Source organism: Haemorhous mexicanus, chromosome 15 (genome assembly GCF_027477595.1).
Source record: "Haemorhous mexicanus isolate bHaeMex1 chromosome 15, bHaeMex1.pri, whole genome shotgun sequence".
Taxonomy (NCBI): domain Eukaryota; kingdom Metazoa; phylum Chordata; class Aves; order Passeriformes; family Fringillidae; genus Haemorhous; species Haemorhous mexicanus.
Genome location: NC_082355.1, coordinates 8,074,550 through 8,090,091, shown reverse-complemented (window position 1 = coordinate 8,090,091; position 15,542 = coordinate 8,074,550). Strand labels below are relative to the sequence as shown.

At 38.0% G+C, this 15,542-nt stretch overlaps 1 protein-coding gene across 5 annotated transcripts in view; it reads right to left on the bottom strand.

The window, feature by feature from the left end:
• Positions 1-15,542, bottom strand: part of FAM13B (family with sequence similarity 13 member B) — a 45,137-nt gene that overhangs the window by 14,835 nt on the left and 14,760 nt on the right. For 4 of the 5 annotated variants that reach the window (XM_059860181.1, XM_059860178.1, XM_059860180.1 and 1 more), the window contains exons 6-12: positions 14,231-14,375; positions 12,017-12,174; positions 6,281-6,322; positions 5,073-5,228; positions 3,035-3,170; positions 2,789-2,812; positions 529-596 (exon numbers count right to left, since the gene is read on the bottom strand). In XM_059860181.1, the coding sequence (XP_059716164.1) occupies positions 529-596; positions 2,789-2,812; positions 3,035-3,170; positions 5,073-5,228; positions 6,281-6,322; positions 12,017-12,174; positions 14,231-14,375 (729 nt within the window). The remainder of the gene's footprint in view (positions 1-528; positions 597-2,788; positions 2,813-3,034; positions 3,171-5,072; positions 5,229-6,280; positions 6,323-12,016; positions 12,175-14,230; positions 14,376-15,542) is intronic. The other variant, XM_059860182.1, reaches the window with a different exon arrangement.

The following is a 15,542-nucleotide window of genomic DNA, read 5'->3' as shown; positions in this document are numbered from 1 at the left end:
TTATAATTTTAAATGAACATTATCATTTAAATGGACAGTAAACACTATACACTCCCCTTATTTTTTTTTTTTACAAACCCCATGCAGTTTAAGCAGATAAACAATGTATTTACTTAAGGCAATAATTAAAACTCTGAGGGATAAAAGTTATATTACTTTTTTACCACTTTCTGATCTTCACATTGAATTTCAAGTCATAGCACGTAAACAAAAACTAGACTTGAATAAAGCTGAAAATAAAACCAGCTCAGACCTTTATTCTGAAATAGTCAACATTTTAAAACTCAACTGAAAAAAACTGAAATTTCAATCAATGCTGTACTAAAGCTGCAAATTAACAATGCTTTCTGGCTAGTCACTGTTGCTAACATTAATTCTTCAATCATTAAGAGCAATAAAATGTGCCAAAATATTTTGAGGAAATAAATTTTTATTCTTCTGTTTCTCTTGCCCAGAAGATAGGGCTGATCACAAAAAAAAGCTGTAGGTTAATCATATAGGTTTGTATGACTACAGAAAAACACAAACCTTTCACTATTATTTTCTCCATCAACATCTTCATCTTCATCACATGGTTTCAATAATATGTCTGCAGTCTGTTAGGACAAAGTGTGTTTAGAAAGATTTGGGAATGGCTCTCTCAACAGAAAACATTTTCATAATCATCTCTGACCACAAAACGCCCCAGGAACTAAAAGTTTCTTGTGTGTGGAGATGGAAATCACACTTTTTAACCATGTGACATTTTTACATCTCAAGTAAGGCCAGTGACCAGGTGTTTTAATCACCAGAAGTCAGATATTGACTTTCCATCTTCAGAAAAACCATTTTTTATTATTTCTTCAATAAAGGTGTACCTAAAATTGTCACTCATGACATGAAGTTTGGGGTGACTAAAATCATGGTAGTTTGTACATCCTAAGAGTCAAAAACTTCTGAGTTTCTGCTGTATCCAAGTTATATGAAATGAAACAAGTCTGACAAACTTTTTAAAGGAGCTACTAATCCCTGTTACTAAATAAAGCAGCGAGAATTGGAAGGGGATGAAAAAGTGCTGTCAGTTCCATGACACCACCTCACAAAACAAGTTCAGATGAATCCACGTCACCACTCTGTTCACTAAAAGTATTTATGCCAAAGCCCAGTACTTGATTTCTTCAGAGAAGTGTCTTATTTGGGGGAACACAAGAAGTTTGAAATATAAACTATGTCATTTGCTTTTAGACTTCAGGAATTCTCACAAAATTATCTTTACAGTGTCTGAATATAACATCAAGTTACCAGCAGACTTCAAACACACCGACAGTTGCCAGTTTTATGCTGCTGACAGCAACTGACACCCCTGTCAGAAAAAACATCATTCTTCTGTTGGCATTATTTCAGTCCTCAAGTCAAATTCCAATCTGGGGAAACAATTTTTAATTACAGTGCATTTGTCATACCCCAGCAGATAAATTCCACCCTGGAGATGAGCTGTGTAAGTCTTACACAGTCACACTCTAGCTGTGGAAAGAGCTGCTTTTATTTCCATTTTGGGCCCAAAGGAGAACTCACATGCAGAGCTTTCTTTTCCTACAACCCTACACACTCCTCTCAAACTCCTTCCACACAGGAGAATCACCCCATTTCTCTTTAACCTCTCCCCAAATGGAACAACTCTCCAACTTGAAACAGTGTATTAAAGAGATGGTAAAAACTAACATTGAAAAAACAAAACTCCATACCAAAATGTCACCTTACTACTGCCAGCAATGGACAGAAGTCTATCAAAAAGCAAAAAAAGGCCAAGAATGACACCAGGTATGACAACTAAAGTATTTCTATTGTGCACTCACAAGCATCATATTCCCCTTAATATCCAATAATATGTTTTATGCATTTAGTGCATTAAGATAATAATCTAAAAACAGTATGCTAGTTTGTGGGAACAACTGGAAAAATTGGCGTGCTAGGTGGTTCAGAGTCATTTGGGATCCCCAAAAGCAAACAAAAGCCCAAGAACAGAACACATCACAGTAGTGAAAAGCACTATAGAAACATTTTGTTTTAATAAAAATATAGATTCCAGACAACTCAGTTTCACTGTGCTAAGGCATCCATTCTCATCTTTGCAAGTTCAAAGACCCATTAAATTCTTCTAGTTAATTTAAGTCTACTAACAATAGGGTTGCTTATCTGGTTATCTTTCAGGAAACCCTCAGGAAGATTTATGGACTCACAGGCAAGAAGCTGAAAACCATTGCAGAAACTCCTCTACACATGTGTAACAAACTTCTCCACCCACAGAATTCATCATTTAGATTTGTAACAACAAAAGTGTTAGCAAATAAATAAGGAACTATAGATTTGGTTTTTTTCATTGGAAGGTCTTATCTGACACCTGCACATGCATGATGCAGAGTGGAAGAATACTCTCTTCTTTTGCACTTTAACTGTTATTCTTGATTTCATTTTTGTCAGCACATATTTTACAAAATTCCTTGATTGCATCAACGAGGGAAGAGATAAAGATGTTCTGAAAAGAACAGGACATCTCTGCCTACCACAGAAGAAACTGGAAATAGAGAGGAAACGCTGTAATTGGCTAATGACAAAACCACACCTTTCTAGCACAAGCACACCCAAGAGGCTGCAAAGTCTCAAGGCAACTGCTACCCTTTCCTGATCCATGCAAGGTGACTCTGGGCTATTCTGCCACCTCAGCTCTACAGCTCCTGCTCCTCAGGAAGCCTTTACTAACACAGATGTTGTTCAAACCAGTGCTATGCTGCCTCATACTCCAACTTACCTCAGCAGAAGGAAGGGCTGGTATCTGTGAAAGAAGAATGGAAAAGTATCAGTCAGGGTCCAAACAAGTCCCACCAAAATACACAGAGATTTCTCAGTGCACACGGCACAACAAGGAAGTCAACTGACTGCACAGAGCAAGAGCACCATGTAATGCTGCATCAGAGCTCTTAGGAAAACTTGGATCTCTAGAACACTAAAGTTGCAGCAACTTATGATTTGATATACAGGAGACTCTTCCTCTCACCTGAATGCTTTCTTCTTCCTCAGTTACAGTATCATGTTTCATAGCTTCACTGTCTAAATCAGTGCAAACCAATACTTCAGAGCAGTCTCCCGTGTTTTCACTGCTACCAGTGTCATTATCTTCAATAACATCATTCCTAAAGATACAAACAGATAGATTTTAGAAACCTGTTGTTACATCTTTAAAAGAAAGAAAAAAAAAAAAAAAAAAACACTTTCCCACTCCCTTAAACATTATCAAACATCAGGATGCTTTTTTTCTTGGGTTTCTTTTCGAACAGAATTATTCTGACCTGTAGGCAAAATTAATTATTAACGTGATGTTTTATACATCCAGACATGATAGACATATTAAAATGCATTTATTTGCTTCTTGTCTGAAGGGCCAGGCATCCACCCCGCATTTACTATACTAACCTAAGGAATTTAAACACAACAGCCAAAAGCAATGACATCCTGAAACTACAGGGACTCATGACACTGCTGTGGCTACACTCCTCCCAGTACTGAAGCCAGTTAGTTTATAGCTACTGTCACTGGGTTCCCCTCCACAGAGAAATCCCATTATTTCTAACATTTAATCTGCTGAGACTTCAACTTAAGGCATGTAACATTACAGGCAAATTAAAACTAATTGACACCATATTTGCATTCACATATATTCTTTATGTGCCACCACATGACTCTGTCATTCATCACAAGCCTTTGACTTCTTTGCCTTCCTTGTCCTCACTCAGAAAGAATTCCAGACCACATCAAGAAAGCTCCTTCTCTATCAGATATAGAGAAAATAAACAGGATGGGTGAAAATTAACATTTTAACTCTTTTTTCTTAATTCCAGCCATTAAATCAGTACTAAGAAATTGGCACTGGATCACTGCTTTTTTCAGTTTTTAACTGAATTGTCTATTTGCCTTGTGCACAGTCTGCTGCTTTAAAGAACCCAGGCACCCTCTTAAAGAACAATATCATGTATCCTCTCTCACAGTTAATCCACAGTGGAATGGTGATCAGAAGCATTTGCAGCAGTGCCTGTGCCAGAGGAGGAGACTGGTTTCAAACCAGCAGTGATGACACTTGGAGCCTCCCCCTCTGAGATCAGCCAACCTTTACAGCACTTACACTGGGACTGAAGGAATTCAGCTGCTACAGGGCTGTAAGGCAATTACCCACATACAAATTACTTCAAAGACATTGAATCTTTAGCACTAAAACTCAGATTTAATTGATCATTACCAGCAATGATTGTTACTTTTATGATCCACTGCAAACTTTATTCCTGTCTTCTAAAACCACTGAAGATTGAACAATTTAGAAAAGAGCATCTGAGTTGCTGAACACTTTATGTATGTCAGGTTCCGCTCATGTATTCCAGGTCTGAGCAACAAAGAAATTTAGGTACTGAAATCCTAACAACACCTTCTTGAAGTCTGGGTATTAATCATGACTACTTATTTTTAATGAAGCACCAAAATGTACCAGCTTCCAAATGCTGCCATGGCAATCACTACACTCAGAATCTGTCCTGATTTACAAGAAAAATAAAATCTGATCAAATAAGGTTGGAACTGTATGCAAATAGACCCACAGTGGTCATTCAATCCATTTTTGGCTGTTTCAGTGCCACTGGCAGCCAGAGCAGTAAAGTAGCTATGTTGACATGGAAAGACAGGGTTATGAAACAGAATCTACAATAGCTTTGATATGTTAAAATGTTGTGGTGAGTCACATTGGTGAGATAAGAATGAAAGCACTTGAGTAAATTCAAGTTCCTGCGCTATTTGCACAGAATTCAGCAGTAAAGTAGATACTACACTTGACAGCATTTTTAGCTACAAGATCAATTTAAAATATTTGCCTCAAGAGCTATTGATTACTGGCACCTGATGGAAGCTGATTTGTTTTAAAATAGATAAAACTGAAGTCAACAGCCAAAGTTGTAACTTTTGAGTGGAGGTGGGGGATTAGGGTAAGTTTTTTTGGAAGAGTTAAAATAGACAATCCTATAGAATTCATTACAGACAAAACAAAATCTTACTGGTTGTTCGATCCTTCCTCATCCCCACTGGGATTTTTTGTTTCATTGTTACAGCCCAGTCGTTGTTGCTGTATGTGTTTCAGATCATTATCTAAGCTGCTCTGCAGGTCGAAAAGATGCTGTTCCACAGCTGCTCTGATTGTTCTTTCTAAAATGCTAAAAAAAAATGGAAAAGTCCTATTAAGAGATCTACTTTTGCATTGATTATCCAGACAGAAAGGCAGAGATAAACCTTACATGACAATAATCTTTGATGGCAGTACTTCAAGGCAAAAGACTAGCTTTCCCAAAAAGACAGTGGAAATTACTTCACTTACTAATTTGAATCCTTAATATTTACATAAAGTATTTTGATAATATAAAGTATTACATAAGTAATACATAATTACATAAGTATTAATAAGTATGACATAAAGTATTTATCAACAGTATTTTAAGAGTAAACAACACATTACAATAACTAACTTATTTTTTAATAACTATATATAAAAACTTATAAAAGCCTTATAGATTAATGTGACAGTAAAATCCTCTGTCTATAACACAACAGAATCAACCCTGGAGCAGGCTCCACTTCATCACATGTGGCTGCACCCTCTCCTGAACAGGGCTGTCACCTTAAAAGGCAAAAGCCAACAAACAAACAATCAGCAAGTACCTGATGAAGGACACAGGATACACCCAAAATTTCATCAAGAAAAGAACAGGAGTCTTTAAAAACAGACTGCTCTGCTGAGCACCTCTCAGGCAGCTCATCCCCAACAAAAAAGAGGCCTCTAAAAATCTGCCTGAAAAAATCTTAAACTGTTTAATCCCATTTTAACTGAAGCTGTGCTTTTATTTTTTCCTCCACATATGTACAAAGAATTCCACTGAACTTTACTCAGCATCACTTGTGCTAAAATTACAATATGAATGCTATTATAAAATTAAGTAAAAAATTTCAGAGGTATTGAAGTGTAAACCCAAAGTTTTGGACTCTGGATGAAAGTACACTCTACTCTCATGCTCCTGCAGTCAACAACAGTGACAAGCATTTGGTATTTCCTGCATTAGTGTTAAATGCCACCAGTGAAATCCTTCACACTAAAATATGTTCCTTCATTACTGTAATCAAACCTACTGCATTCATTTGAAAGGATACATAACTTCTATGCATGTTCTAGAAAGAGCACAACTCAAACATTTTATATTTTGATTATACTTACTCTGCAGAGGCTGGCAAGATACTTATGGGAGAGATATGAGCACTGCAATAAAGAAAGAAAAGTTAATATATTGCAAAACCTTATCACACTAAATAGAAGTCTTGAAGTCAACAGAAAGCAACTTAAAAATACTTAAATATTGCATGTGATGCAGCTAACAGAAATAGAATAAACATGAAAGGAACACCCTGATTTGCAGCCCTTTATTATTTAAATGACAAAATCTTAAGGAGCACCATCACAAGGCAGAAAGTTGTAGAAGTAGCAATGCAGATCTCTGCCTCCCAAGAGCCAATATTCGTTGTGTTATGAAGCTCCAAGCTCTCAGATGTATGGTCTTTCCCATGGGAAATGCTAATCATTCTGTAGTCAAACATTTCCTGACACCTTGCTTAAGAATGCAGATTTTAACCTTGCTGCCTAAAGCAAATTAAAAATTACTCTGCTTTCCTCCACAGGTTCTTCCCACTGTTGCGTAATTTTGTTCTGGAATGCTCAACAGATCTACAACACTCTCTGAGCACAGCTACAACATCTCAAATAAAAGGCAGATTTTGGGACAGGAGCCTGACTTTTGTACAGCATCTGGAAATCTCCAGGCAAAGCCACTTCAGCCTAGAATGTTAAGCTCCTCGAGGAGGGGTGGGAGGGTGGAAATCAACATAACTAACACAAGCCAGTTAATTCATGTGTGTGTGGTCCCTCCACAATTCTTCATCAATATGATTAAAATTTTATTATAAACAGAATACTTTAAACTTCAGACAAAGTGACAGTATGAAATAAAATAGCAATCTGCTATAAACAGCCCTGAATTGCAACACACACCCCTCACTCAGAAAAAAATTTAATATCGATTTCAGCTCAAGTTGGAGGCAGGGAGGGAGGTAAAAAAGGTTTTTTCTTTATATTACAGATAACTAACTCAAAAAGCTGAGGAAGATTTTATTCTACTCTTTACCATGCAACAACACCGTTGCCAAAGTTGATTAAAAATATTATTTTCATGAATGCATACAGTAAACCCTGAAACACAAGGGAGCTTGCCACTCCCCTGGAGAACTGAGCAAGTTATTACCTCTGTGAGGTGTCCTATCAGTTTTGACTACTATGAGCCTTGCTTGCTCTACAAATTGCAGTCTCTCTGTTTACCCAAGAATAGTTTCAACACAGCAAATACCTTGGTTAGAACTTAGAAGGTTTATTAGTAGTTCCACCACCAGAGAGAAATCACCTCAAGCAGACTTTCTATTTTTCCTTCCTTCAAGTAGGTGAAACACAAGCAATAAAGGGTTTTCAATTAAACATAAGGTGATAAAGAAAGAAGTTAAAGTATTTATTTAAAAATAACTATACCAGTTTGCCTTAGACACCCTGTACTGGGCCAAGAGCAGAGTGCATAGCATTTAAAGCCCATATGACACAAAGTGAACAAGCAGGTGCTCATAGAAGCTTTTCATTTTATTTCCTCCCTTTTTTTAAAATGAAAACTGGCTGACAAATCAAGTTCATCTTATGATTTGTGCGTGTGTTTGCCTGGTGAAAAGCCAAAGCTGATCTATTCCAAACTGACAGAACAGGCAACACTCAACTTCTATTTCAAAGCAGACATAGCTTCAGGAAATTAAAACACCTGACACAGAAGCCAGATCTTGTAGCCACTGATTCAAAGCTGCAGATCAAATAACTGAGAGGGACACGCTGACATTTTATATTTCTCTTACAAACAAAAAAATGGCAGGAGGCAGTTTACAGCTCTTCATAGGATATTTACATGTCATTTGTATTTCCATGCACAGTTCAGCACAGCCCTACAACCTGTACGAAGTCGATTTTCTGATAAACATACTTTGTATTAACAATACTTGAAATAAAAAATGAAAATATGAAGCTACAAGTTTAGCTTCGTGAACAAAGTAAGAGAAAATAAGCATGATCTTGGAAAAAAAGCCCAGTAATATTTCAAAATATCACAAATGTAGTTTTAAGTCTCTATCGCAGTGAGTTCTACAAAGTTGTATTAAAGGTATGCTTGTATTCTAAAGGTACAAATACATACTTGTGTAGATTGAAAGTTAATTACTATTAAAACAGTCACTCCTTGGACAGATGGGTATGAAAAAAAATGAGGCAATTAGCGCACAGAATACTGCAACACCCTAATTGCAAAAGAGAGCAAGAAAAACTCAGTCAAGGGCACAAGTACAAACACTATTTATAGGAAACTGTGATGACTTGAAAACCTTTTCTTCTACCACTTGAGACAATGAGGAAATGTGTCAAGAACAGGGAGAATCAAACTCATCTCCAAAGAATCCAGATGATTCCAGACATGGTTCAGAACAAAATTTTCCATCCTAGCGTGTTACCTTCAGCCCCCAGCACAGGATGGTTCTCCAGTGCTTTCACTCAATACCTTTGGGAGCATTAGAGGTACTCAGCAAAAGCTGTGCATAAATCAGCAGTATTACAAATCCTAAAGAATCCTCTTACTACATGAAGAATATCTTACATCTTCAGCAAATCACTTCAGCAATTAAGCACTTTCTGAAAGAAATGTGACTGTCTTAAGAGAAAAGCCATTACAACTTCTAAGCCCACCTACCACAGTTCAAGGATACTTTTTAAAAGCTGTAATTTATAATGCTAGACAGAGCCTTAACACAGCATGACACAGCAAGACAGAGAAAGGTAAACATCTTTGTTTCATAATGCTAACTCCCTCCTGCGACTCCCTCCAGCATTAGCTCCCTAACCAGAAAAAGTCCCAGTAAAAACATATCTTCAGTAGAAAAATACATTAACTGGAAATAAATCATGTCCAAGTTTTCCTTGGTAATTTCCTGACTGTACACAGATTCTTATTTCTCATTAAAATAATCAGTTGTGCTATTATTTCATTTAGTATCTCTAAACCACATTTAATCTCACATAATTTTAAATGTTAAAGCCTTACTTGCAATCACATCAAAATTACATTTTCTTGTCATATATTTACCTGTGCAGCAGAACTTTGCAGGCCATTCTGATTATTTTTGCTATCCCAAAAGAGCACTTCAGGTAAAAATGCTTCATCTGGAAGCCAGCAAAGCGTGCTGAGGGCTGCTGGCTGTGCATGCTGCTGGCTGTGCTCCGGGGGCTGCCTGTGAGCGGCACCTCTGGAATGCTGCACTAAACCCTGCAGTCTAAATAGAAATCGACTGCAACATGAGGTCACTCCTGACAATAAGCTGCCCAATCAACACTTGAAAGCTCTCCTAACGTGTTGTTTACAGATTTTCCAGGATGGAAGGAGGAAAAAGTATTTGGATGCTAAAAACAGCACTACATTAAAATAATAATGTATTCTCTAGCAGTTTAGGCAGCTCTTCTATTCAGTCAGCTATACCATGGATTTTGTCTCCCTAGGCAGGTGTTAATATTATCACTTCTCTCTGATCTAATTAAATAACAAAAGGGTTAATAAAAATATCCCAGAAGCAGTGAGGATGTTGGCCTTGTCACTGCATTTAGTCGAAACAAAGTAAACTATTTATGTAACTTACTGCCTGTCACATCTCATATTTTTACACATTTAATTTTGAAAACTACAAAACCAAAGATATTTTATATTAGGCTTCTGACTGACAATATTTGAGATGAACTGCCCAATTAAAGCAAATACTGCTTGGCAAGGCTCAGGGATGAAAAATTTGGAATAATGACAGAGAAGGATTCTAAAGTACTTATTTCAACAGCATGTCTTAAAATGCAGCTGCAATGCTGAGTTGGTAATTCTTTACTCCAAAAGTCAGGACAGCAGAAGGGAAAGAGCCGGGGGAAAAAGGCTTCTGGTAAAGGAGAACAAGTTCCCTTTACGTGCTCAACACCAACCTGGGAGCAATAAATGCTCCCTGCTGGGTAATGGGCTCAAAGATCACTCCACAGGTTTATGAGAAATACCATTTCCAAGCAGTCACTAAACCAAAGTGCATTAATGACTATCCACATTCTCACAAGATCTCTAACTCAAAGTCAAATTAACACCATGCAGCGCAGGAGGGTCATAGGTTTCAGCAAGAACAAAGTGGAGAAAAAAGACAGTGAGCAAAATTAGAAGAAAGTTATAGTCCAAATAACAAGGAGGAAGGTCAGATGCCCCATTGTACAAATCAAGGTAAACAATCTCTTTCAGTACTCTTCATAGAGAGACCAAAATAGAGAGATATTTGGTTCCCAAAATCTGACAACAGCAAAAAGGAAACAAAACCCCAGCTTAAAGCACTACAAGAATCATGTTTAAGATCTACTTCTCCTCCTCCTTCCTGTATAAGCTGCCACAGGCTCTACACCAGGACAAAGATAAATAATCCAAATAAACCTGCAATAACATTTGCTTTCTTAACTATTATTTTTTTTTTACATCGAGAAACTAAGCCCAGAAAAAGGCCACTAAATGTGTACATAAAAGCCATCAGGTTTGGCAAAATATTTGCAGTATTTATAGTGGTTAAAAGTTCAATAAAGAGCATTTTCTCATTCACTTTTCTCCTTCTTCTAAAGGATTCCTCCTTATCCTTCCCCACAAATTATTTAAAATGCCAACCATAATTAATGCCTATTCATTTTTAATTAACCTTAAACATCTAGTAAAAATGTTTGTCTCTTCAGGCTATCCAATTTAAACTCTCAAACATGATGAGTTTGTCACTACTACTGTGTTTACACATTTCAGAAGCAACCTAATACCTGTGAACAGTTAAACTGCAACTTTTTAAAAATTTAATTCAAAATAAAAATAAGAAGCTTTATTACTGATAAAGATAATTAACTATTAAAATATAAAATTACAAAACAGATGAATGATACCATCATTATTTGGTATTTTACAGCTTTTTGCCATGAAGCAGAATGAAGCATGCAGCAAGCAGCTGAACAGATTCCAACCAAAAATCCACATTCTTGAAACTACCCATTCTTAGGCAGCAACTTACTTGTGATTTTCCCTGCATTTCTTCTGGTTTTAGTCACATTTTTATTATAAATTCCTCCTCACTCATCCCTACAAGTTCTTACATGCAACGCCCCTACCAAACACATGCTGCAGAGGGGAAGAGGTAAAATTCGCCATTTGTAGAATGTAAACCCTAAGTACAAATAAAGCAGACTTAACAATAAAACCTTGCATACTACAAACAAGTAAAAAATAAATCTGTGCATTAAGCAAGCACCAAAAAGCTCTCAAATGAAAGTGTGATTTTATGTTTACACACTCTTTTATAAGAATTGCTCTTAAAGTTGGGTCACCCTCCAGCATTCCTGCCTACATCGCACTTTGCAACCTTCAAACCTGCCCACAGCTCTCCAGCACCACATGACAAGAAACAGTCCCAGGATTTCCTATTGGAAGGATGGTACACCACAGGCTTGGATCTAACAGTATGCAGATTCTTCTTATTTCTGCTGTAAAATTTACTGTTGAAATACCACTTTATAGTTTCAATAGAATATGCTCTTTTTAACTTTCCCTGCATAAATCCCCATACTTAATCTCATCCGATCCTACAGGCATTGCTCTGCTGAATTTGGGAACAGCTATTTTAACCCACATTTTACTATTATAAGAACTGCACCTACTTCTAAAGCTTCACTTTGTAGACACCAACTCTTATCTCAAAAGTCTGGCAGCTTCTCTCTCTGACAGAATAAATTACAACCCAAACCTCAAATCCAAACTCCAAGGCAGAACCAAGTTACCTTGTTGATGCTGTAACATTCCTGGAATCTGAGAGACTCCCTGTCATATCTAGATGCACCACAGCTGGCCTTTCAACAGGTTTCTCTGTGCTGTCTTCTGGAAGTTCTTCTGACTGCTCAAGCTTTACATCTTCCTCTTCTTCCAAGAGATCATTGATCTAAAAAACATTTGATCAAAGTTAAGGGATTGAAAAGTTTCTTTCAAGAGGTCCAGATTATTAAAAGAGCATGAAAGGTATGAAAGTAACATGAAGAAGGAAATACCTCTCAATTTTAGGGAAAAACAGGCACACTAGACTTGCTTTTATGTAAAACTGTAAATTCTACAACATTAAAAACTGCTCTTGAACACTGGACAAAAACTGAAAAGCACAAAGCACCTCTGATGCTATAAATGAACACAAGCAGAATAAAGAAACAGTATAATCCCAACCACACTGCAATAATGAACTACACAACCTTTCTTCTTCTATGCCTAAACCTGATAATTCTTCTCTATTCCACAGGTAGCCTCATTCATGTATCAGAAGCATTTTCAAATCCTCCTAGGGAAGGCAATACAGAAGTCTATGAACCCAAACTTCAAAGCTTGGAATGAACACTTACAAAGTTTTTGTGCAATTGTCTATATTTGTTTCTTTGTTTCCAAACACAGATGTTTTTACTGAAGCAGAAAAAATAGCCAATTTAAAAAGCAAAACAATGTAGCTAAGTGGTAACTCAAGACAGCAAACTACATTTTTTAAAAAGCAACTATGTCTAAAACATGAAAAGGTCAAGAGAAAAAAGCGATTCTGCTTGACTCCCAAGCTGCCTCTGCGACTGATTACTGATCTCCCAATCTTGCAAATCCAAAAAATTAAAGCAGCAGTCTCAAGAAAATATGCTTTATAGTATCTGTCACCAGTGTAAAACAAAACCACTAAATTAAGAAAAACTGAAACTTCAGAAGTTTAAAATTACACAGAAGACAGAGAGAAGATATTTGTTAGTTTTTCAAAGGGGTGTAACGTGTTATATGGCACCACATTCCAGGCAAGAAATGTATTTATCCCTGATTTTCCTCTGTAATTGCAAGAGCATGTGCCAGGGAAGCAAAGGCAAGCCCACCCACACAATGGGGCAGCTGCCAGCGGGGCTGTGCCCTGCAGGGACAGTGGCCCTTCTGTCCCACCGCTCTGGCCTGACAGAAGTGCACTGTTGACATCTGGTGGAGACACGACGAAATTAAAGGGACACCCCACCAGCCCTCCAACTATGGGAAAAAACAAACAAAACCACACACCAAACACATTTTGTACTTAGGAAACCCTTTTACTGAAACATATAACAAGGCACAGCCAAGCCAGTAATTTCAAAGCATGAGAGCACAGAGCAGCTCTGGTTTACAGAGCAGTTATCCCAACCCAGTGACAGCCTGCAGCTGCAGGAGTCACAGCCCAGCTTTGTTCAGCAGCTCCCTGCATGCAGCAAGGCTGTGGCAGCTCTCAGTGCCAGATTCCTGCATGGAGCTTTGCAGAGTGGCAGTGCTTGCTCCAGGAGCTCTCACAGCACACACTGCTCACTCCAGAACCTGCTGCCCAGCCTGGCACACCAGACCAACACCTACTGCAGGAAGAGGAAGCAGCAACTGCCCCAGTACTTGCCTCACCTGTCTTGCTAGAGGAGGGGTTTGTGAAATAAGCTATAAAAATCAGTACTCTTTGTTACCTACCTTAGCAACTGCTTATTTATCCCCTTTTTTCTCTTTACAGAAAATATATCATTTTCAAGTCTTAGAATCAGAAACACCATTCAAAAACTCTGGCACAGGAAAGCACCACTGATAACATCATCAAGTGGAGTGTGAGATCCTGCATTCTCCTGTAAGACACATCTAGAAACACTCTTGACCAAGACCAACAACAGAGTCGTTCTTCATTTGATCAAAAACCAGTTCTTTATTCCTAAATTGGTAATTAGAAAGCTGTTTATAACAGCGCCTGTTGGGCAGGATATCGCTGTTGATTTAGTTCCTATGTATTTTTCAATATAGTGCAGCTACACTTACTACAAAACCAAGAATTTCACAAGCATTAAGAAAATGCCAGGTTTTGTCGGTTTGCAAGAAACTTCTAAGCCATACTAAAGAAACTGTACTACAATAAATCTTTCATAAACATAAATGTGTACAACAGTTAAGGGGTAACATATAGCCATTCAAAATATTCTTACCTGCTCAGTTATTGAGCTTAAATCATTAGTAGATGAAAAATCCTCCTCTTCATTTTCAAAAAACTCATAGTAGTTCTCCAGAAGCCCCGCCATTATTCTGCTAACTATTTCCTGTTCTTTCAGATCCTCCACATCTGTGTAAATGCTAAAGATTTCAACACTGTTTTAGCTTAAAAATCTAAATGCAACATTTCCCCGAAGAACACCTCTGAATGTCTCCTATGACTAAGGGCTATACTTCATGCCATTATCCCCTACCCATTCGGAACACACAGAACTTTAGGCATGCCTTCACACTACTGCCTTATAAAGCCTTATACTATTTTATATTTAAAAATCATGAATTAGCAACTATTCAGTCAATTAAATTTTCATGAGGAGTATTTAAAAGTCAAATATTTTCCTGTGGAGAGGAAACAACAGTAAAGCTGGTACTTTACCAGCCTTTTCCTAGAACTGTATTTGTGCTACAAACAGTAGCCTTACATACTATCACTAAAATATTTGAACCTCAGAATGTAGCAGACGCAGGGCCGGCTACAGCTCCGTGGAGGGATGTTTAGAGATAGGTATTTGCTGAGTCATAGGAATTGAACCAGGAGTCCTCACTCTGGTCCTCCAGGCCTGCTTATCTCTCTGTGACCCCATAGGCTAGTTTCCCTAACCCTTACAATTGGTCAGTTTTCAATCTTCCCTAACCCTATAAAAGAGGCTGTCTTGGCCCATTTCTTCAGAAGAGCAGCTTCAAGACCCTTCGCGAGACCCTCAGAATAAACCATCGTGGAACCCTTGGCTGCCTTCTCCTCTCTCTTTCGTCTGCCTTCCAGAAGCCACGGCCAGCCACAGCCCCTACGAGCAAGCTAAGAGCTGAAATCATAAAAGAGCTGATTTTCCACTAAGAGCTGACAATCACCAAGCTTGCTAGGGGTCACGGCTGTGCCGCAGTCTGGCCTAGGGCACCCTAGCCTCCATAGGGCTGAGGTATCCGGCCTTAAGACTGCTTGCCTGGGGCGCTTACCCTACGAGGGATCAGCTATCCGGCTAAGAAGCTAGCCCCCGTGGCTTCATTTTATTTTATATCAGAATAAATACAGTAATGCAACAATCAAAACAGTGGTTTCTCATGCCACAGCTCAGAGACAAGCTGCTGTTTAAATCTTAGCAAAAATTGTAAAACCAAACTGGGGTGAGAGAGTGGGTGGGGACAGAAAAGGATTCTGCCTGAAACATACTGTGAACTTTGTTACTGTTGCTCAGGGACCAGGAATGACTTTAAATTACAATGAGACACTCAAATTCCCACAGAAACAGG